This window comes from Lagopus muta, chromosome 11 (assembly GCF_023343835.1).
Source record: "Lagopus muta isolate bLagMut1 chromosome 11, bLagMut1 primary, whole genome shotgun sequence".
Lineage (NCBI taxonomy): Eukaryota > Metazoa > Chordata > Aves > Galliformes > Phasianidae > Lagopus > Lagopus muta.
The window spans coordinates 15,351,018-15,372,097 of NC_064443.1; the positions used below are offsets into that span (position 1 = coordinate 15,351,018).

Below are 21,080 nucleotides of genomic sequence, written 5' to 3' on the forward strand. Positions count from 1 at the left end.
GTAATGTACTTCATCCTTTATACTAGCGTGAATTTTGGGCACCTCTCAGATCAATTGTTCCAAAGATCTGTCTACTTTCACATTATCAAGCCTGAATTTAGAAAGCAAACAAAAGCTACATGGCAGGATTGTCCTGTCCTCCTCTTAGCTAGGAAAAGGAGGTGATGGATCTATCTGGAGCAGACAGATGGGAGATGCTGAAGAAAGGCATTCTCCATGAGCACCTCCAGGCACTACATGGGTTCCCAGCTCTTCCCACCAGTGTGCTCCAAGCCAAGGGGCTGCCAAACCCAATGGCAAACTGCATCCTGAACCACTCACACCTGCAGAACAGAGCCTCTCCCCTCTGCTGCCAGTTTAAGGTACAGGTTTAACAGCAGTTTTCCAAGCCATGGATGAGATGCTGTCTTTTTGCCTCCTCTCTGTATGCATATTTTTCTACAATAACAATAAAGCAGTGACACACGCATTTTTAAAGACAGCACTGTGCCAGAAACACAAATTTCTCACAGTCTCTACTCCACAGTAGGCTCATTATCGTTTCTTGTCAGAAATGAAGTGCCACCACCTTTTAACTCTGCAAGTGATTAAAGCACTTGCAGCCTGACTCCTCCAACAGCAACCCATACCCACATACCTGGCACTACAGATTCAGGTCAGCTTCAGCATAAGCAGCGAGTGCTCCAGTTCCACAAACTTGGAATTGCCTTCGTTTGCCACTGCCCTATCAGCACGAGGCTGTGTCACCCAGTTTCCATAGCACAGCTCTCTGGGGGCTGACATGGACAAAGCCACATTGCCCCTCTACCCTTGCAGGCTGTAGCCTTATACCTCCACCTTTCCAACACCAGTGAACAAGAGCATGAAATGCTTTCAGCATCCTGCTTTCTTCACCCATCTCACCAAGAGGTCACCACGATGGGCATCACTGTTTCCAACCTGCTTTGCTTGCCTTCCTCATGCCCCATGACCTTATTCTGCAGTGGGTGTCAGCATCACTCAGCTCCTGCTGCAGTCCAAAGCAAGCTGGCACCCCCAGCTCTTAAAGTCAGCAAGGAATATTAAAGGGAGCCCAGAGAAATCAGGTAATGATGTTAGATAAAGGACTTTGTGGTAGATACAAATACGTGAGGAGTGTAAAAATCCAGGGCTGCCCCAGCTTTACGATTATTTTATAGCCTCATTAATCCATGGCAAATGGGGTAAATTTACTACCTAACCTAAGCACTCGGCAGAGATCTACAATGCTGTAAGAGGAAGCATAAATGGGATAGTAAAATTTCAGCATTTTGCATGATATACATGGCCAGGATGACAAAAATAACAACACAAACCTATTAGTCACCTGACAAGAATCTTTAAAATAGTGAAAATAAATGATGTCTAACTACGATAATTATACCCTCAGTGCATTCATTCTCTCAGGATGAGTAACCTGGGATGCTGCAGCCTCCAGAAAAAAAAAGAATTATGACTCAGAGTAATGCTCTGCCCTTGATCAGACTTCATGGGTCATGCCAAGCCCAGGACAGCCACACACCCAGGAGAGGATTTGTCCTTCCTTATGTATTTGAATGTCACAGTTGAGATCACGGCACCTAAAGGAATATGAACAAAGAGACCACCTTGGCCACCTTTTGTGCCTCTCCTCCCCACCTGCAGTTTTAGACCATAAACCCAGAATCCATCCTGTGTCATTACTACACTTGGCACAGTACCAACACTGATGCGAACTTTCATTAAAGTCAGTATTTGAAGCCACCCAGCCTCGTCTCCTCCACTGCCAATGATAGAGGTCAGAGCATGGCATGGGCAGCCCATGCCTCTCCCAGCACCACAGCGCTCCTCTCCCCCAGACCAAAGCACCCAGATCCAACTACATGGCTCTGCATGCTGCAGAGAACTCCCCTCGTGCCATCTTTCGTTGAGGCTTGATCCAACACAATGTGACACTGGCAGGTTTTGCTCCATAGGTCACAAGTGAGTTCAGTTTGGGCCTCTCTAAGAGAGCTGCTCATCTTTGTGGCCAGTTTTGGCAGGAGAACCACAAATGGGTGGGAAGAGCACCAGCAAATAGAAGAAAAATTGGTAAATCATCAATCTATGTAACACATTGCCAGGACTGCTATTGAGCAATGCTTCCTGAGAACACAGGTCTGCTGTAATTCTGCTTCGAGGCAGAAAGCAAAGAAATTTCAAAATGTATCATCAGCTGCTCCAGCAATTAGTGTCTCATTTTAGTAACAAAATAGCCATGCAGTGTACATTTGTTAGTTCCGGACATATAAAAAAAAAAAGGGAATAATTATCCAGAACTTGGGAGGAGGCAAATCAGTGTCTTTTGTTGTTGGAGTGAGGCAGCTCTGGTGTAAGCAACATGTTTCTTGATGGCAAGGCTTGGTGCTATGCTACCATTTGACCATGGAAAAGGAATTGAGCACACAGCATCTCCCCACAGAGGGGTCACATCACTTGTGCTGGGCACTAAACACTGCCGAAAGACCAAAGCAAGCCTTCCAGAATGCACAAGCTGCCACCCATTCAGAGAACAGGGACACATCCAAAAGCACCCGGCCACGAGGCGCAGAGAGCAACTGAGCCAAAGGAAAAGAACAGCCATTGAAAGGCTGCTTTTATCCTCAGAAGACCTCCAAAACAAACAGCCAGCACGCCATGGGCTCAATCCAAAGCCCATTGAAAGCAATGGAAAGCCTCCAATGGGCTGGCAGCAAGGTTGGCCACGCGACAGCCCCGCCACCTCCCAGCACTCCCCTGCCCTTCCTTGGGCTTTTTGGGGCTTTTTGCAAACACTCAAGCCAGCCAAGAAGTAATTATTGTAAAATTAAAACTTCCATTTGTAAAAGTATCATGATTCCCTATCCAGCCCCTGGGAATATGGAACGATGGGTCAGGACCCACACAGTGGTGCCCCCAGGACTCATGTGGCACACAGTACCTAAACCACAGCTCAGCTTCCTTCCAGAGGCGTCCTCCGGAGCTGAGCCCTTCCATGCATGAGGAACAGCACTACTACCTCACTGCCTTCTTAAAAAAAATAAATAATGATAAAAGGAGAAAGGAGTGATGCCAGCAGCGGGTTGTGGTGGGAGTGGTGACATGGGAAGCACCAAGCCGTGCACAATGCAGGAGGAAGCCAAGAGGGGAAATGCGGAGGGGCTGCAGAGCTGAGTCAGCCCCTCAGATGAGGGACCTCACCCCTCCAGTGCGAGATTTGTGCTGGTGCAGGTGCTGGAACACAGAGCCCTGCCCTGCCAGCAGGGTGGGAGCTTCCCAAATCTCAGCTGATGCTGAGCAGAGGGTAAGGACATGGGTGCAGGGGGTCAGCCCAACCCACACTGTGCAGAGCAACTGCAGAGCTAAACCAAAGCAGATTGACTTATTTCATAGAGCAACAAGTGGAAAAAAAAACAAGAAGAAAGGGCAGAGAGGGGGAGAGAGAGGACCAGCAGTGCTCCCCAATGGGGGTCAATCCGTGACCACTCCTACGCCCAGAAATGCTATTCCTGTTCTAATGGGCATGAGCGAGAGTTCAGCATTTGTTAACAATTAGCACAGGCAATAACTTCAGTCCCCCTCTCACGCTTGAAATGGAAACACTGCTATAACTGAGCAGTACCTGTTGGCAGCGAAACTTCTAAATGGATGGCTAGGAGGGGCCGAAAGCTTCCTCAAAGCAATTCTTATTTCTATTTTTCCCCTTTGGGATATAAAGCAGGCTTGCAAACTGTCCTTGCCATTATCAAAGCTGTGAGTCAATCAGCATTTCATGGCCATAATTAACGGGTATTTGTTTTCATGGGTGTGATTCCTTATTTGCCAAGAGTGCAAAATTAAAATGCATTTTTCCCATGCTCCTTGGAGAGGACATGATGTGAGCTTCAGCCAGGGAAAGGAAGCCATTTGGAGCAGGAAGAGGATGCTTGGAAATGGAGTTACAGAGTTCATATTAGATCCTTTCTGCAGCCGTAAGATGAAATAGGCATCAGAAAAAAAACCCACCACACTGCTAATCTCACTCATGTTAATGAGTGAAGTGGTGGCACAAATCTCTTCCCCTGCCCATTTCAAGAGGTCACTCAGCACCACATGGCTGCTCTCAGGAGCCCTGCTCCCATCCTGCACACATGGTTGGAAGGGGAAGGGACAGCCACACCAGGACACCAGTGCACCTGGCCCTCCATGTGGAGTAGGAAGGATGGCCTGCTGCGGAAAACAGTAGTTTCATCATCCTCTGCTCTACACAGCTGCTTCTCAAACCTTGAAAAACCATTCCAGCATTAACTGAGCTTGGGGGGACACCAGACACCTGCTCCTCTAGGGACTGTGAGGTCCTTAAGCACATCATGGCACACACTCATTGGTATGACTTGCACAGAAACAGCAAAGGGAGAATAAATTCAGGGATTCCATCACAAATCTCATTGATGTTATACTTCCAAACCCTCTGGGAGAAAAAAAAAAAAAAAAAAAAAAAAAAAGTTGTGTATAATATCCTTTAGCAATCAGCAGAAGGAAGGGATAAATCAAATGCAACCCCCCACCAGACTGTAGCAGCCACTGCAATACAATGCCTGTTTCTGTATCGCTGAGTTGTGCGTTAGACTTATACCAGGTAAAGTTGTAGCACAGCACCATCTGTTCCTCAATATGCTTGCTGCCACAGCAGGGATTTACTCACATATCCCTTTGAGGAGTACTGAGCTGATATGCAGGACGCCTGTCGCCAGAGAAAGGGATCTGTCACCTGCTTCTATGGCACACGGGGGATATTCCCTATCCCAGATTATCTTATATGGCTTGGGGAGGGCTCAGAATGCCAGCTCTAGTGAATAGAGCTTGACAATCCCACATATCCTCACAGTACTGCAGGAGAAAGCACATTTTCCAGCTGTTCATGCCTTATGTCACAGCACGTATCTAGATAAACACAAAGAAAAAGGAGAAGAGCAGCCTGCTTTTCCCTATCTTTAGACCAGGGCATAAGGGACTTGTGCCAAAGAGCACCTGAGTCCCAGCCATTAGTCAGGGAGATCCCGACATGGATTTGCAGCAGATCTCAGAGCAACCAAAGCACTCAGTAGCTCGGTGCAGTGCTGGCCCTGTCTGTAGGCTCTGGTGCCCAGCAGCGGCGTGTAGAACCGCAGGACTGAGACAGCCTGAAGAACCCTCTGCTCCCTCTGCCACAGTTCTCAATCCAAGCACACTCAAAAGAAGCTTCCTGATACCCTTTGTGTTAAGGCACTCCTGACCTGAGCACCTGGGAACACCTCCAGCGATGGGAACTGAACTGGATACGCAACAGAAGTCTCTCATGCTCAGTGCAAATAATCTTAATCTCTCACCTGAGAGTTGATGGCAGGTACCTTCTGGAGCCGAAAGCTGCTCGCACGCCTCACTCCGTGCCACGCTCCATAAACTCCTCCTCAGCACTGTATCAGACCCTGCTTGGTGCCCTGAGCCCAGCTGCAGCCTCTGCAAAGCCCTCCTGGAGCAGGCACCTCCCCAACAGCACCCAGAGATGGGCAAACTGGTTCAGCCTGCTGCCTGTAAGGGCCCACAGGGCAGGAGGTGTGCGAGCTGTTTGCTCCTGCCCTGCCTTGGAAGAAAAGGGGAGGAAAAAAAAAAAGTGGTTTTGCAGGATTTCAGGCTCTCCCCCAGCCATGTTCAAAGGGGATGTTCAGTGACCGAAGGAAAACAAAGCAAGAATTAGAGATTTCATGCTAAAAGCAAGCTCTTCCCTTTGCTCCCAGATTTTTATATGTGACTTCGCTTTGCTGCACTGCAGCCACCACTGCCTTACCATTAAAGCACTGCTGCTGTTCTGGAGACATTCACCCACTTCCCATACAACCCCAAGGATGTGCTCACACCTGAAGGAGCACACTGCTTGGCCACAGAGTCCAGAAATGTCACTTAGAGAATGTGACATGCACAACTCAAACCATCTGGAAACACCTCCGTGCAGTCCCACCTCTGGCACACTACCAGAGGAGCATCCACTGATTGGCATCTTCTGCCTCTGCTTACTCCCTCACTTTTCACTACCAGGTAAGAGCTTCATTCTATCATCATTTGACTTCAGTCTAAATCTTTCATGGGATTCCACAGCAAAGAAAGCATTAACTTGCTCTCATGAAACCTAATGCGTTCTTAGAGGGATACATTTTCCCAATTTTTACCTGCAGTGCTTTCCCTGTCCAAGCCTCAAACTGTAAACTGCCTACAGATTCAGGCTGGTATGTTGCACAGACACTGGTGCATAGCTGGAACCATGGCATAGTTCATTCATGTTGCTGGTGCTTTCCTTTCCAACAACTACAGCTGCTGTATGCCTTGCTTCATTCCAGATGCAAACCCAGCCTTCCCTTACATCTTTAAGTTCATCTCTGCATAATTCTCCTCACCATTAGATTAATGAATGAAGTGTTTCCAAGGTACAGATATATACATGCTCCTTAATTACAGGAGTCAGGCTGAAGCAGATCCCTTGAACACACACCTCCTGACTAAGCTCTAACCCTGCACACCCAGCCCTCCCCACACACCCCTGGGTATCCCTGCCACAGCCTGGAGCAACAGTGCTTCCCAGCAACAAGTGTTCCAATATTCTTGATCGAAGTCATGTCTGCACTCTTCTCCAGCACCATGCAGGCGTTCTTCAGGTTAACCAATTTTCTGGGAGCTGGATTCATTGTTTGTGGTCCCCATGGGATTGCTATGCTGCCAGCCACAGCTCAGTAATTGCAGCTGTCAGACAGGACTCACACTGCTCTCAGCCCTATGAGCACTACGACACTCTAGCAGCCATAGAAATAAGGATGCAAAAACAACAACAACAAAACCAACACAAAACCCAACAACCTGCAGCATCTCACCTACAGAAATGAAGCCAAACCTTTCTTTGCACGGGGCCATCAGCACCGATTCACACCTGCAGGTGTCAAAAGTCACCCTGCAGTGTTCCCACATTGAGAAATCCTGCACAGGAACTTGCCCTACACCTGCAGCAACCTTTCCTCCTCCAGATCAACCCATCAGTGCTGCAGATCACACCAAAAGGCATGGGACAGGGGCAGGAATAGCAGCATGCCAACACAAAGGGCCAGGTCTAATAGCACAGCACAGACCCCAAACCTCCCTGAACCCACAATGCTCTCTGGTGTGAGATGTAAATCACCTCCTGCTTATCATGCACTAATCCCCCAGCACTCAGATGCCTACCAGGTAAACAGGGCATCAATTTAAACTGAGATTTAGAGGATTAGGCTGCTCCGAAGTTTTAAAAGGCCACCAATGGCAAGCACCCTCCCTGCTCCTGCAGTGCCTTGCTGCGGGCAGCAGCACGCTAGAGGGCAGCCAGTGCCAAGCTGGGCTCCTGCTGCCTCCCAGCAGCCACCAGAGACCCTCTGCTAGAAAGCAGCAGGCTGCTGGCTCTGCTCCCCATGGCCACCAGCTGAGCAGCCAACAGACAGATAGCACCAAACGTAACCATCTCTCATGGGAATGCCCACTCCATCACATGTGCCAGACAGACAACTGAAAATCCAGCCCTAACACTGGGGGATTTGTTCTATTTCATGTATTTATTTTCTTGGTAAAATCTTACTGGGTTGTCATTGATTCTGTATGGCAATTTGTTATCAAAGGTTCATTAAGGTTGGGAAAGACCTCTAAGATCATCCAACCATCACCACCATGCCCACTAAACCGTGTCCCAACGCTATTAGGAAATACACTCCCTTAAATCACTATTCCCATGGAAACTTCTCCCCCCAAGGTTTCAACAACTTTGAGTAGGACTAATTTACCTCTATCATCACTTAACCAGATCCAGTACTTCAGACAGATTCCTTTCTGATGTCATTACATGAGGGACCACAACCCTGCCCCACAGTTCCCCGCACTCACCTGTAGCCTCTCCCCACCCATCCATCTCTCAAAGGCCAGCAGAGCCCTGAAGAGCCCAGCCCCACACACAGCCCAAACCCTGCAGCCAGTGCTGCTACAACCATTGCCTTTTGATGGACCAAAGTCAGATCTGCTATAGACCAAGACGAGATGAACTGGTACATAACAGAAGAAAACTGCTCTCAAGGAAAGGGACAATTTAAAAAACAGCACAAAAAGAGCCTTAACAGGATCATTTTCCTCTGTATTTTACAAGCCACTCTCCACTCTTCAAGGCCACCATGGTCCCAATTGCACACCTGAACAAGCCAGATCAAAGGTGTCTTTGCATCTAAAGAATGAAGTAATTCTCTGAGCAATTCCCTGTGAGAATTGGTCCTCTTCAAGGCCACTACACAATTAGTGTACTCCTGCTTTGTGTATTTTAAGAGCCTGCCCTGTCTGTCTGCTTCTGCGTCAGCAGATTTTCAGTGTGGGGAAGCCATGATTTGTTTTATAAGCATTTTGCCCATCTGTCCCTTAATTCTCCTGAAATCACAGCAAGACAACAGAGGTCATGCTCTGCTCTGTTGCTAGAAAGTCAGCCCAGAGCTACAACACTATGGGAAAGCACTCTCTGGACACAGCAGCACATGAAGTCATCGTTAGAAGCACCTGCAGCAGCTTCAGTACTTGGGCAGAATGAAATCCAACCCCTTCCAGAGCTATTTTAGCTCTGCTTGGGCAAGGATTTCCACTCAGACACTTGCGTATAGATTAGAAATGAAAAAAAAACCACCAACACACCAAGCCCATTTGTTGAGTTAAATAGCATCCCATCCGTTTTCAAACAATGCTCTCATGCCAAAACCTCTGCTGGGATTTTTATTTTATTTTCCAATTCCAGTAATGCAGCAGTGCATATTGATTTAGAAAGACTGGACAAGGCTAAGTGAGCAGGATGCAGGGGCAGCCAGGAAGAGCTGCAGAGAGAAGGGACTGCGCAAAAACATTGCTTCATTACTGGAAGATCAGAGAGAGCCCATCTCCTGCCTTGCTTGAATGGCAAGCTTCCCACCAGTTTAAAAGGGAGCCTGAACCAATACTGCCATAAGGAAGTCTAGACAAGTCTAAATACAAAAAAGAAAAACTAGCCCATGTTATCAGGATAACTTTTATTCCAAAGAATGTTATGCAGCATGCACTTTATCTCACTGAGAAACGTGGCTGCATTCCAGGTGCACTGAATCTCCTCAAATTCCACACATTCTGGGTGGGTTTCCTGGAAGTCCCCCTCAGCACCCTCTATAGGGCAATGCAGAACCTCCGCAGCCCTGGGGTACACAGCAACCAAGCCTCATTTCTGTAATGGTACAAATCACCAATCCTTTCCTTGGAACAGGACTATTTTATTATCTACAAGCCAGAAGGGAAAAAAAAGGAAGAAAAGAGTACAGGGAAGGGATTAGTGTTAGAAATTAATTAAAACATAATGCCCAAACAAATGAGTTACATCCCAGTTTATTCACTGCATCCCAGAGGGAGAATATCCTTCTTATCAGAGCAGCTGAGAAAGTGAGGACAAGTCTAATAAAAAGGCAAGCTGGGCTTCCGAGAGTTGTTATTTTTAACTAATTCTCCCTTTTTGTTCCATGTTGTTTTAATTAAAGGGTTGAGATTGCATTAAGAGCCCAAGCTTGCAGTAGCATTAATCTGCAAAGCAGTGAGGGTTTGGCTGAAGTCGCCAAGCATGATTTCTAAAGAGGTTGTACTGGTGCATGGATTAAAGCACGTTAGGCCAGGAGAGAAAAGCATCTCCTCAAAGCCAGTATCTGTCATACAGATCAAGTCATCTCCTTACCTAACAGTCACCCCATTACCAACACATTATGCACATTTTGTATTTTATGAAGTGCAAAGCATTCGTTTCAAGATGAAGCAAGATTTCAGTTTCAAAGGTCCTTGTGAGAAATGCAGCACTTTCCACAAACGACAAAAGAGAATCTCGGAAAACACACAGCTGAAATGAAAAGGGGAAAGAGGGAAGAGAAAGGCAGTCACAAGCAGAAGCAGCACCTAACCACAGTGCTAACAAAGAGCTGTTCAACAGACAGAGCCTGTCCCCTGGGCAGTTCAATGAAGCTGCAGGAATCTGCCCCCAGAACTCCCCAACATCTCTATTGGACATCACGCAGCCATCTAGCAAATCAAATTAACACTACCCCCCCAAAAAACCCCTTGCTTTGATTAAGTTGCTCACGGGGAATGACATAATTATGGGATAAAAGACAAAGCTTTGTCTGGGATAAGAACGCAAACAAGCGAGACACATGATAAACTATCACTTGGGTTTCCTTCCATTTGCCTTTGGAGCTTCACATGCCCAAGATTTCCTCAGCTACCCCGAACGCCGCAAACCTACCAAACAGGAGAGCATCTGCTGCAGTATCAATCTCCCAGAGGTTGGAATTCAAGATGCACAAAGAGAAAATGAAGCCAGAGAAGTCTACTGCTTGGTAAAACAGCAAATGCTGAAGGTCACCATTCCCCATCATTATCAGGAAGGGCGGGAGTTTGAGCCTCCTGAACAGACAGCAAGGGCGTATAAATTTATTTTTAGGGCACAGACCAACCACTAAATGATGGGGTCAGGACAACAACTTCCTCCAAGGACTGACCAGCCCACAGTTGATCTGTATCAAGACAACTGTTAGCTGACTTCCAAGCTGTAAATTACTTCCATCTGCCTTCGCCCAGACTGACAGCCAAGCCCCTGGCCCAAGCACAGCCCCCACCCACAGGCAGCCCTCCCTTCCTTCCACAGCCCACCAGGCATTCCCTGTTAGAGGTACACATTCCAGTGCTGCCCTGCAAGCAGATTCAAGCAGCCCAGCCTCTGTGCAGCACAGAGGGACATGGGGCCAATAGGATCTTTCTTCCCTTTAGTGGAAGGTGAGAGGACTGCTTCACTGCTTCCTCCCTAAGCATCAGTGGGAGACCAAGGGCTACCCAACCTTGTGGCAGAGCTGACCAGCAACCAGCAAGGGCCCAGGTGTTTCCCACCTAGGGACTGTTCCCAGGAGCTGCTCCCCATCCCACCCCACCTGCTCCATCCCTTCAGGGAGCAGAGCTCTGTCCTTGAGAGCTCCTTCCCAGCTGCACACCCAGTGCTCACCAAAGACTCCTGCTGCATGTTCTGAAGCACTCAGCAGCCAGAGCAGAATGAGAACAGGGGCTGTTCTGCACCGGGATGGCAGTCCTGGAGAGCAGGATATGATATGAACAGGGCTGAATTACAAGCTGATGTTCAACTTCACTGCTCTATAATGCTTCTCAGAAGATCAGATTAGAATTAACATTTCGTGACTGAATTGTCACAAAAAAAATAGTAAGAACCACATTCTACAGCTACTCCTTTTAATAATAAAGTATTCACAACAAAGCCACTTTCCTACTCCATTTTCCTGACACATCACAGGCTGCCATGCACAAAACAGTGGCATAGCAGAAGGACATCACCACCTGCATCAACTGCAGCTGCAAGTGGTAGTGCTGGTTTGTACATCATCCCTCTGCTGCTCCTCCCACAGCTGGTTCAGCAGTATTTGATCTACAGCAATCCCTGAAGGCAGTTGTAACCCTTTCAGCAAAGACAAATATGCTCAGCTTTAGCATGTGAAAGTGGAAGTGCTTCCTCAAACCTATGTACCGAGCCAAAGCAGAAAACACTTGTCTCAAAGCTAGGCTGTAATTGCTCTTCCATCACTTGGAAGACCTTCTCCTGACCCTCCCTTCTTCCCCTCTTGGAGGAGCAGAGGCACAGAGCAGCCCGGCCCTACACACAACACGGAGCTAGGAGCACAGCCACATTTGAGCCCACTGCCCCATCCCATGAGCAACAAACACCTCTAAGCTCTACTGCAGCAGGGCTGAAAGAGCACACACAACACAAAGCCTGCAGTAATCCTACTTTTGCAGCTAGTTTTGTTATTGTGTGCCAAACGCTGTTGGAAAGACTTCTGACGTAGGCTCTAGGTCCATTTAACAATCCAACTAATCACTATATTTAATTTCTCAGGCTATTAGAATGTAATGGAGCTGTGGCTCCCTGGTGCCTGGCAAGACCTGTGCCAGTGCAGCAAGCCCACTTCCACCAGCCAGGTCCCAAACCCAGTGTATGTCTCAGGAATGGGATCCCTGCTCTGCCCCCAGCACCTGGAAGGGACAGTTGCCCGCTTTTTCATATTCCCATTTCTCCCAGATAACAGAAAACCACTTAGATGAGACGTGTGCATGCATAAAACGAGCTAATTAATGGCCTCAGCCTGGATCAGTGAAATCAGCACGCCTCAAGCAGCGATGCAGCAGCTCCACATGCTGTGCTGCCAGACTTGCTCCTTCCAAGCAATCCATAACCCCTCACCAGCAGTTAGCTCCCTGCTGAGGAGACACTTCCAAAACCCAACTCTGGGAGGACTTGGTTCAAGCCAGAAGCACCCAGAGCACCTGCAGCAGGGCAGGAACCAGCACTGCACCCAGCAGCAAGATGAGCATCTGCCCCAACAGACAGAAGGATGGGCACAGCATTACAGAGGAGATGACGCCTTGCTCCCACTCAGTGCCCATCCACTCTGCAGGCACAGAGCAAATGCTCACCAGCCATCCATCCACATGTTCTTCACACAGACATCTAGTCCCAGAGGTCATCATCTTTAAATTCAATTACAAGTCTTCCAACTGCATGGAATATTTCTTCCAGACAAGATAAAACAATCGAGTTTTAAGTACTCATTTTTTTGTTTGGATATGGGAGCAGCACTTTGCTGTTTCTCCATCTCCTGCCCATATAAGCCCATCTCTGCAGGGTCACAAAGCACTGGGTCAGCAAAACTAAATGATGTGACAGTGTTTTGGTGCTGCTGGGCTAAAGGAAGCAACATGCTTCGTTATCTACAGATGCATGGACCCTATTTTTTATCTGGTTATGGATTTTTTTTCCTTCTCCAAAAGGTTTAAAGCAACAAAGAGAGCACAAAGGGAGAGGTGGGAGGACTGCAGCAGCACAAGGGAGATGAGGAACCTGGGCTCCTGCTTTTGATGCTTTGATGATCACGTCATTGCAATTACTGTGTTGAGGGCTGTGCTGTGTCACTGGTAAATAAATCATCTAAGGGAATTAACTGTGTAGGGAGTTTGCACCACAAGTCACTGCAGGTAAAAATGATAAGAGAAGTCACAGCACTTCAGAGAGAAAAAATTCTAACATACCAGGAAAACAGAGTAATGTATACTTGGAATCATTGCTCTAATAAACACAGAGCCTGGGTAGGTGCCTTAGCAGGGAGGATAATGGAGACTGCTCCAGCCACGCAGCTTTGGGGAAATGAAGCCATCAATTAATCATGTGTACTCGACTGCAGACACAAAGAGGATGAAGAATCAGAGAGAATTTGTCTTCTATAGGGAAATGTCTGGCACTCAGCCTTCTGAAATAGCCCCTCCAGATACTGAAGACAGAATACAGTAGTTATCTTCATTTAAAAAAAATAAATCTACATACAATATTGCCTCTTTTTCCCCGTTCTCCTACCACAGTAAATGAACTGACCTGTAAACACAATGATTACACAGACCTGACTGTGTCTAAGAGTGATCCAAAGTAAAACACCATCCCAAAATACCTGAGAACAATCAGTTGATTCAAGTCCCCTGCCATGACTGATGCCTGTTTTATAGGTGAGCAAGCAAACCCACAATGGTTAAGCAACTTACCCATGACCCCACAAGAAAGCCAGCACTGGTGGCAGGGCTCAGGCTGCCCCATGGATCTTTGGCCATTCTGGACTCTGCAGCTTTACCTTGTCCTCTCCCTCACGCTTCTGCTGTCCCCCAGCCTCAGCCAGGTCTGATTTACCCCACGCTGCTGCCCTCAGAACCTCCATCCATCCCTTCTTCCACACACTTCTAGCCAACAGGCTCCAGAAATGCTTTCTGCACGCCTACTTTGCAATTCAGAACATCCTTGAACTCCTCCATCAGCTTCATATTTGCCCATAATCCCCTCTGGATCTAAAGTGTTTATACAGTATTACTTGCAAGATTTAACCCAAAGATGATTAATTGGGTTCTGTGATTTTTGGCTTCATTTTGATTTCAAGGCGGAAACAGAAAGCCTGGATTTCAATATCTTATGGACCTTGCCTTGTATCAAAGCACTTATGAGTCTGATGAACTGATTTATAGCCCTGAAGGAGACTCAAGGTTTTGTTCCACTTCTATCTACCCCCTCACTTGAGCCCACCTAGCATCAGTGAGAGCACAGTCTATAACCACACTCACAATAACTACATCATGTTTATTTCAGAGCAAAACCCAACCCATCCCACTTGCAACTACTTAAATCTCAGTCCTACAGCAGAAGAATGAGCTGCAACAATGCCAGCCAAAGTGACAGCACCCAGCAGTGTGAGCAGCACAGCTCCTGGCTCTGCACCCACCTACCCCAGGGTGCAGGGATGCAAAGAGTTTGCTAAAAGCACGCAGCTCACAGCTGATGCAGATTCCCCTCAGTCCTCCCAGGGAAGGTGGCTTTGTATCCCAAAACCTGGCTCCTGCTCCACATGAAACCTTGTACCTCGGATGAAACCCAATCCACTCAAAGACCTCTCTGGGCAAGAGCTATTGGCTAATGTCATCATCTTCCCTGCAAGAGTGGTGTTTAATATCAGTGCACCTTTGATTACCTTTCATTCCTCAAAACAATGTAGCAGCAAAGAAGCAAGTCGTTCCACTCCCATGACCATGTATAACAGAATGCTCCTGAAGAGTAATTTGTCAGAATAGTCAGGAAAACCTTCCCTACAAGAAGCCTTACTGCATTCAAAGTCACACACTGGTGAGCTGTATCCAACACGGCAATCTGAGGGCATTTCTCATAGCACAGTACACCTTCCCACCCCACTAAAAGCAACATGAGAAGCTGCCCACTGACTTCCTCCAACACAAAGCCTCAGATACAACACAAACCAATTCCATGACAGCTTTGCAATCTGGCTGCGTTGCACGGGGTCCACGCAGCACCTCTGCATAGCTCAGCACTGCACAGCCCCCAGACACAGCTCAAGGACCAGCAGAGCAGGCACACAGCAGCCCAGCTGCAAGATGCATTAGCAGTTCCCAGACCCTGGGAATGGCCTTGATCAGTATTCCCTGCAGGGACCACTTTTGCAGCAGAAAATGAGTTTATTATTTATAGTAGGAAATAAAGAGGCTCTCTGCAGCTGAGAAAGCCACTTTCAATTTTGGAGATGTCTTGATACAGTGCGTTATGCAAATGCCTTCTACACACACACACACACACACACACACAGGATTGCCACCATTCTAAGCAAACTTCCCAGTGTTTAGACACAATGGCAAACTTTTTCCATTAACTTCAACAGCATCAGGGTCTGAACTTTAAGTCCTCTACATGTTTGCAATGGGTGACAGCCAAGCTTGCTGTTTCTGCCCCAAGTTTTCAGAGCTCTCTGGGCCACACTCTACCTGCCCACATTCTTGGTCAGTCAGCATGATTTGATCTGCAACCACTAATTCTTCCTGCAAACAGCCACTGGATGGCTAATGTCCTTAGATTTGCACTGCTGTATTATACAAGCAAGAGGCACGGCTAGCTACAAGTGACTGCACTTGTGTAGCATTCAGTGAAATAGTTTAGAAAACTGAGCACCTATTAAACTCCCTGGGACTTGATGTGAGGGTTTAAACTGGTCTTACATTTGAGAATGAGTCAAATAAGCAGGACAAGTAGACACCAAGCCGCGGCACCTTGCCAAGGTTCTACCATCTGTTGCCATTAGCTGTCAGTGAGATCTTGGGTCTCCCCACCAACTTATGAAGTGTTTTGCTCCTTCATCACTTGAGGGACAGCTTTGTTTAAGCATATCAACTCTCCTAAAGACTGCTTGGCTCCTCTAGAAGTTACCTTATGTACCACCCCTCCCCTTCAGAAGGATCTGGGAACCCAGGACAGCGCGCTGGTTATGGGAACACACCGATGGCCTCAGTTACTCAGAAATACGTGATAGAGTGACTGTGGGGATTTCTAGGCTGGACAGAAGGACATTTTGCAGGAGAAGGAAAATTTCCCAAAGTATTCATCCCCAGGGAAAAAAGAACCTTAAAAATATCAGATGGACTGTAATAATGCTACTGTTGAAAAGAAATCAGGTGATGCAAAGCAGCACAGATACAGCCAGGTGAGCCTCAGACAAGGATCAAGTCAGGAATGTAAAAATCCAACTCCTCTTTAATGAAAATACTAATCACAGCAGGGCTATAAAGACTTACAAACTGTAATCCAGGATCCTCACCTTACTTTAGTGTTGGGTGGCACAAAGCCTTAAGGCTCAGCAGCTCCCAGGGGCTCTATTTCAAACCAACCTTACTACAGGGAATTGTTACACAACATTTAAAAATAAATAGTGCTGGGAAAAAGTCGGATGACTTTACAACTCCCAGGCCATGTAAATGCAATGAGCAGCAAGTGCAAATTGGGCCAGTGTTCCCCAGCTCTGACCCAGAGAAAGGCATTCTCTGAAATATATGGAAGCAGAATACCAACTGAAGGGGCAGAAAAAAAAATATATTTAAAAATCCACAGCTGGTAAAAGAATAGGAGGGAAAAGAACAGGCATGGCTGTGGTAGAGTAAAAAGAGGAAATACTTCATTTTATTCTAAATGGAGAACATTAAAATACATACGAAATTACACACAGTATTCTCCCTTGGGAAACTGAAGTTTATGCCTGGTCTGCACATGAGGATAACACAGCTGTGACAGAGCAGGCCTGTAATTAGGTCTCTGTTGTGCCATCAACAAACACAGCCTTTATGAACATGCATCCCCAGAGATGTGAATCCCACGCATCCACAGCTGAGAGCTCATCCATCTCCCATTTACAGCCTTACCATCCTCTGCATTTCATTTTGGGTTTGATTATGAGATGCTCACAAGAATCTATTAAGTAGAATGAAGAATGAGCAGCAGAGAAAACCAGCAGCAAAGATTGTGCTCATCTTTGCCAACAGCACTGCAATGTTCTGCTTCCCAGTGGGGCACCAGGTGTCCCATCACTGCTTTGGAGGTCTTACACTAATTTTGCATTGCTCTCACTGCAAGTTCAAGGAGGGGAATGATGCCACTGCTGAGGGTGCATGTGCTGCAGCTGTAGCATACAGCTTGTTTTCTACCAGCAACCCTCTGACCTGCCAGGGATGCAGAGGTTTTCCTGGGAGCACATCGTGCCTACATGCAGTACATTCCTGCTGCAATAAACTTCCCCTCCTGTGTACATGCACAGCTAGGCATAAAAACAACTTTTTTGTGTGTCTATGTATGTTTTGGCTCTTTCCTCTGCAGGGAGAGCCTAAAATGAGGGAAAAGATGACTTGAGAGTGAAGATAAGAAAGCAACAGAAAAAAACAAAGACACCAAGGGAGCAGGGCTGTGGATAAGCTGCCTTCCAACACCAGAGATCTCCATACCCAGCAGCATCCACAGGAGCAGCATGCACGCACCAGAGTAATGCGGCCATAGCTCACAGAAGCATCACCAAACAACGATTTTCCTGCCTGCTGCAAATAGCTCCTAGTATAATTCAGCAAAGACACAGAATGGTCTGTCATATTTCTCTTCCTACAGAGCAGCAACATCATTTTATTCAATGGTTGTTCATTGTGAAGTTGGAGCTGACTTAGATTTTCTCTAATAGAGCTCACAGGAGCACGCTGCTTGGCCAGATAACTCCAAATCGTTTCAGATTTCACAAAGCATCTCTGATGATAGCACCTCAGCAGCATCCCCTGTAACAGCACCGACGCGCCCGGAAAGCCTCAAGAATTCATATTCCATTTAACACCACAAGGCATTAAACGATCAGCTTTCAGAAACACAAGGACACCAGAAGGCAGCCTCCTTACAGCGCCGCTGTGTCATCGCAGCTGCCTGCTCCAGTGGCTAGATAGGTGAAAAATCCCACAAGCAGCCAATGCAGATATTCCTGCATGTTGGGCAGCCCTGGCATTGCCTAGTTTGGATTTTTCCAGTATTTGAATCAATTAAAAATTGTTTACCAAGAGAACATTTACGTGATACTGATTGAAGCCATTCAATCTTACCTATTAAAAGACCAGCAGTGCTTATTTCATGCACGAGTCTGCTTTTTCCCCTTTATTCAGGGATTAAGGCTTCTTCCAGCACGATACAATTCTTACCTCTCCCAAACAGACGTGAGAATATCGGGTCTTTACCCAAGAAAGCCTTAAGTAACTCAGTACCTGAGCTCTCAGCCACTCAGATACTTTTGGACATTAGCTCATTTCTATTTCAAATGAGAGTTGAGAAAAACTTTCTCGGGAAAAGAATACCCAAATGAACACACACGGCTTTGGTAACAGCAGCCTGAACACCTCCTGAAGCAGCCAGAGCTGCACACTGTTGGAGACAGAGCGTTGCTACAGCTTTCATTGGGGAAATAATTTTGTACGAAGTTTTCATCACCTTCAGAGCAGCAAACGGAAAGGGCATTTAAGACGAGAAGCACAAATTTCACGGTGCACCAACACAGCAGCACGGGGCTCACAGCAGCCTAAGCATGACAAATCTCTTAAGCCTCTGGGCATTTGCACAAAGGTAAGAGCGCTCGTTGCCTCTCATTTAAATGACCCCCTAATGGTAATGATAATGGTTCATTACCTAAGGAACAAAGCGCTTTGCTTTGGTACTGTGTCCGACGTTCTCAGTCCGTAGGTAAAGTCACCAGACCTATTTGCAGGGCACATAGAGAGCCATTCATGTCTGGATCCCAATCCTTCCCAGCCTCACTTACCCCAACCTGCCTTCACACCACCCCACTCCTCCTCCCAGAGCCCACTGCAGGTGAGGAGCTAATTCACGACAAATCATTAGGCTGCTGTAACCCAGGCAGCAGCAATTCCAGCTGTAACCTTCCTAAATTAATTCTTCAGAGACAGCACCCCACCCTTGCAAAAAAGGTAATTAAGGATTCTTTAGCCTGCTCCCAGAAGATCATAAGGCAGATGCTGTCAGACAGGTTTGCTTTCTGTTATTACCAATTTTAGTAGCAATTTTTTTCCTCTCCTAATCCCATTTTGAATATCAGGTGCTCACCCAGACTCATACTGAAATGAAATAAAGAGGATTATGGTAACCACCCAGGCAGCAGTGCTGCTTGAGAGGGAGCTTAGAGGACGAGACAATTAACTACACCATGATTAATTGTTCTCCCCAAAATTTGGAGGACGTATTCCTTCAAAGTCTCTCATCAGCCTTCCAAATATTTGCTCAAGTTCTACATTATATTCAGTTCATTTCCTAAGGGAGCGATGAACATGCAGAATGCATCCCACTGCTAAACGTACTCTCTAAAACCTGGGTAAATACTGGCACATTCCTGCCCAGCTCCATCAGTGTGGGTTCTGCTCTCACAAGCAGAGCTCAAGGAACAGCTGGCTCTCACCTTGCTGTCCTGCTTTCACTAAAACCAGAGACACAGCATGACTGATTTTATCCTCTGCTTGCCAACACTGTTAAACCCTCACGGGGACAGTCATCTCACTCAATGATTATCCTAAAACGTTATTTAGAGAAAAAGGGTGGCTGTGACCATGCCAAGGGGTTCCAGCACTTAAAAAAAAGAAAAAAAAAAAAGCCTTAACATGAAAGGGCTAAGCTTTATATTAATGAAGCAATGTGCGTGTTCTATTACTCCATTCTGAGTCCATTTATATCCACAGCAGATTTAACCACTTTGCAAGAGATCCTGTACTGAGCAGCACGAATGGTTAGAGGTACCTGAGCACACAGAGCTTGCAGTTCAGTTACAGGCCAAAAAGCAAGGTACAACACAATTCTCTGCAGAATTCCCTAACACAGAGCAAATCCAGATCAGGCATGTACCCGTTTTCTCAGCTTTCTGCTGAGTGCACAGGGCCTCCATGGAGCATGGCTGCTTGTGCCCAGACCCTGCAGGGCACATCTCTGTGTCTCCATTCAAACCTAGCTATAGACTATTTTTAAACAATCTCTGCATCTCTATTTTGTATGAAAACAAATGCAATTCAATTTAACATGCACCTGTTAGGAACGCTGGAAGCACAGTGGTTAGGAGCGTCACCACCTCATTTTCAGAGGAGGTATCTCAATAACAGTGATATTGCTCACCTGTAATAACAACACTGAGAACTTACTGCACAGTGTTTGGCTTGAAGGTAAGTTTTGCTCCCATCTTGCCCCACTCTCCCCCTCAGGTACACATCACAGCTTCAGAGAAATTTCTTGCTTGGAATAATTGCATGCTGAAGGGACAAACAAAACTTTCAAAACCTTTTGTGCTTAAGAAGGGCATAAAGCACCACCAAAAAATACCTCTGAACCTCCCTCCAGTTGAGTCACATACCATACCTCATGCATAACAAAGATGTGGGATAATAAATTGGGATGCAGCAAAATAAAAAACCAAGCAAATAAGTCACAAGAAAACAACTGATAGGCATGTATGTACTCAATTACATGAACAAACCTATGGCTCAAACCCCAGGCCAGTCCCTAGGAGTGAGACACTAACACTGAGAAACCCCCTGGGGTCACAGAAGTCCACACATGTGGATCCCACATCTGGTCCCAAGCACCATCTGCTCCAAAGTCTTGGACATTCTCGTGCTTGCTTTCAGCTAATGTCCTGGTGCCTGGCAGGGACTTCTCTGCAGAATTCCCTAACATGGAGCAAATCCAGATCAGGCAAACACCCGTTTCCTCAGCTTTCTACATTATCACTCCTTCTTATGTTGCACTGAGCAGCTCTCCCATGCTGATGTTTGCACCCACCAAGTATTGCTGTTATGTTTCTTTGCAGTGCCCTTCTGAAGCCTTGCCTACAGGGAGTGAATGCCATGGATGGCCTGAAAAAGGCCCACCAGCCTGAGGCAATGGGCACTGCTGCTAAAACTGCTCTTACATCTGTCATGCCCCAGAGGCAGAGTGCAAGCTACAGCCAGGTGTTGATTCATCTGTTCCAAACTTCTTTGCCAAACAACCTCCCCTCCTGCAAAGCCTTTCATTCTTTTCCAGAAGCATTAGATATCAGTGCTAT

The 21,080-nt window shown here is 46.8% G+C and overlaps 1 protein-coding gene across 4 annotated transcripts in view; it reads right to left on the bottom strand.

Annotated features, from left to right (window-relative positions):
- FRMD4B (FERM domain containing 4B) overlaps positions 1–21,080 on the bottom strand; it is a 106,281-nt gene that overhangs the window by 69,761 nt on the left and 15,440 nt on the right. Inside the window, exon 1 of one of the 4 annotated variants that reach the window (XM_048957178.1) lies at positions 10,331–10,417. The exons of the other annotated variants lie outside the window; for them this stretch is intronic. Within the exon in view, the coding sequence (XP_048813135.1) occupies positions 10,331–10,345 (15 nt within the window). The 5' untranslated portion in view covers positions 10,346–10,417. Of the gene's footprint in view, positions 1–10,330; positions 10,418–21,080 lie in introns of those variants that run through there. 4 annotated transcript variants of the gene reach the window in all.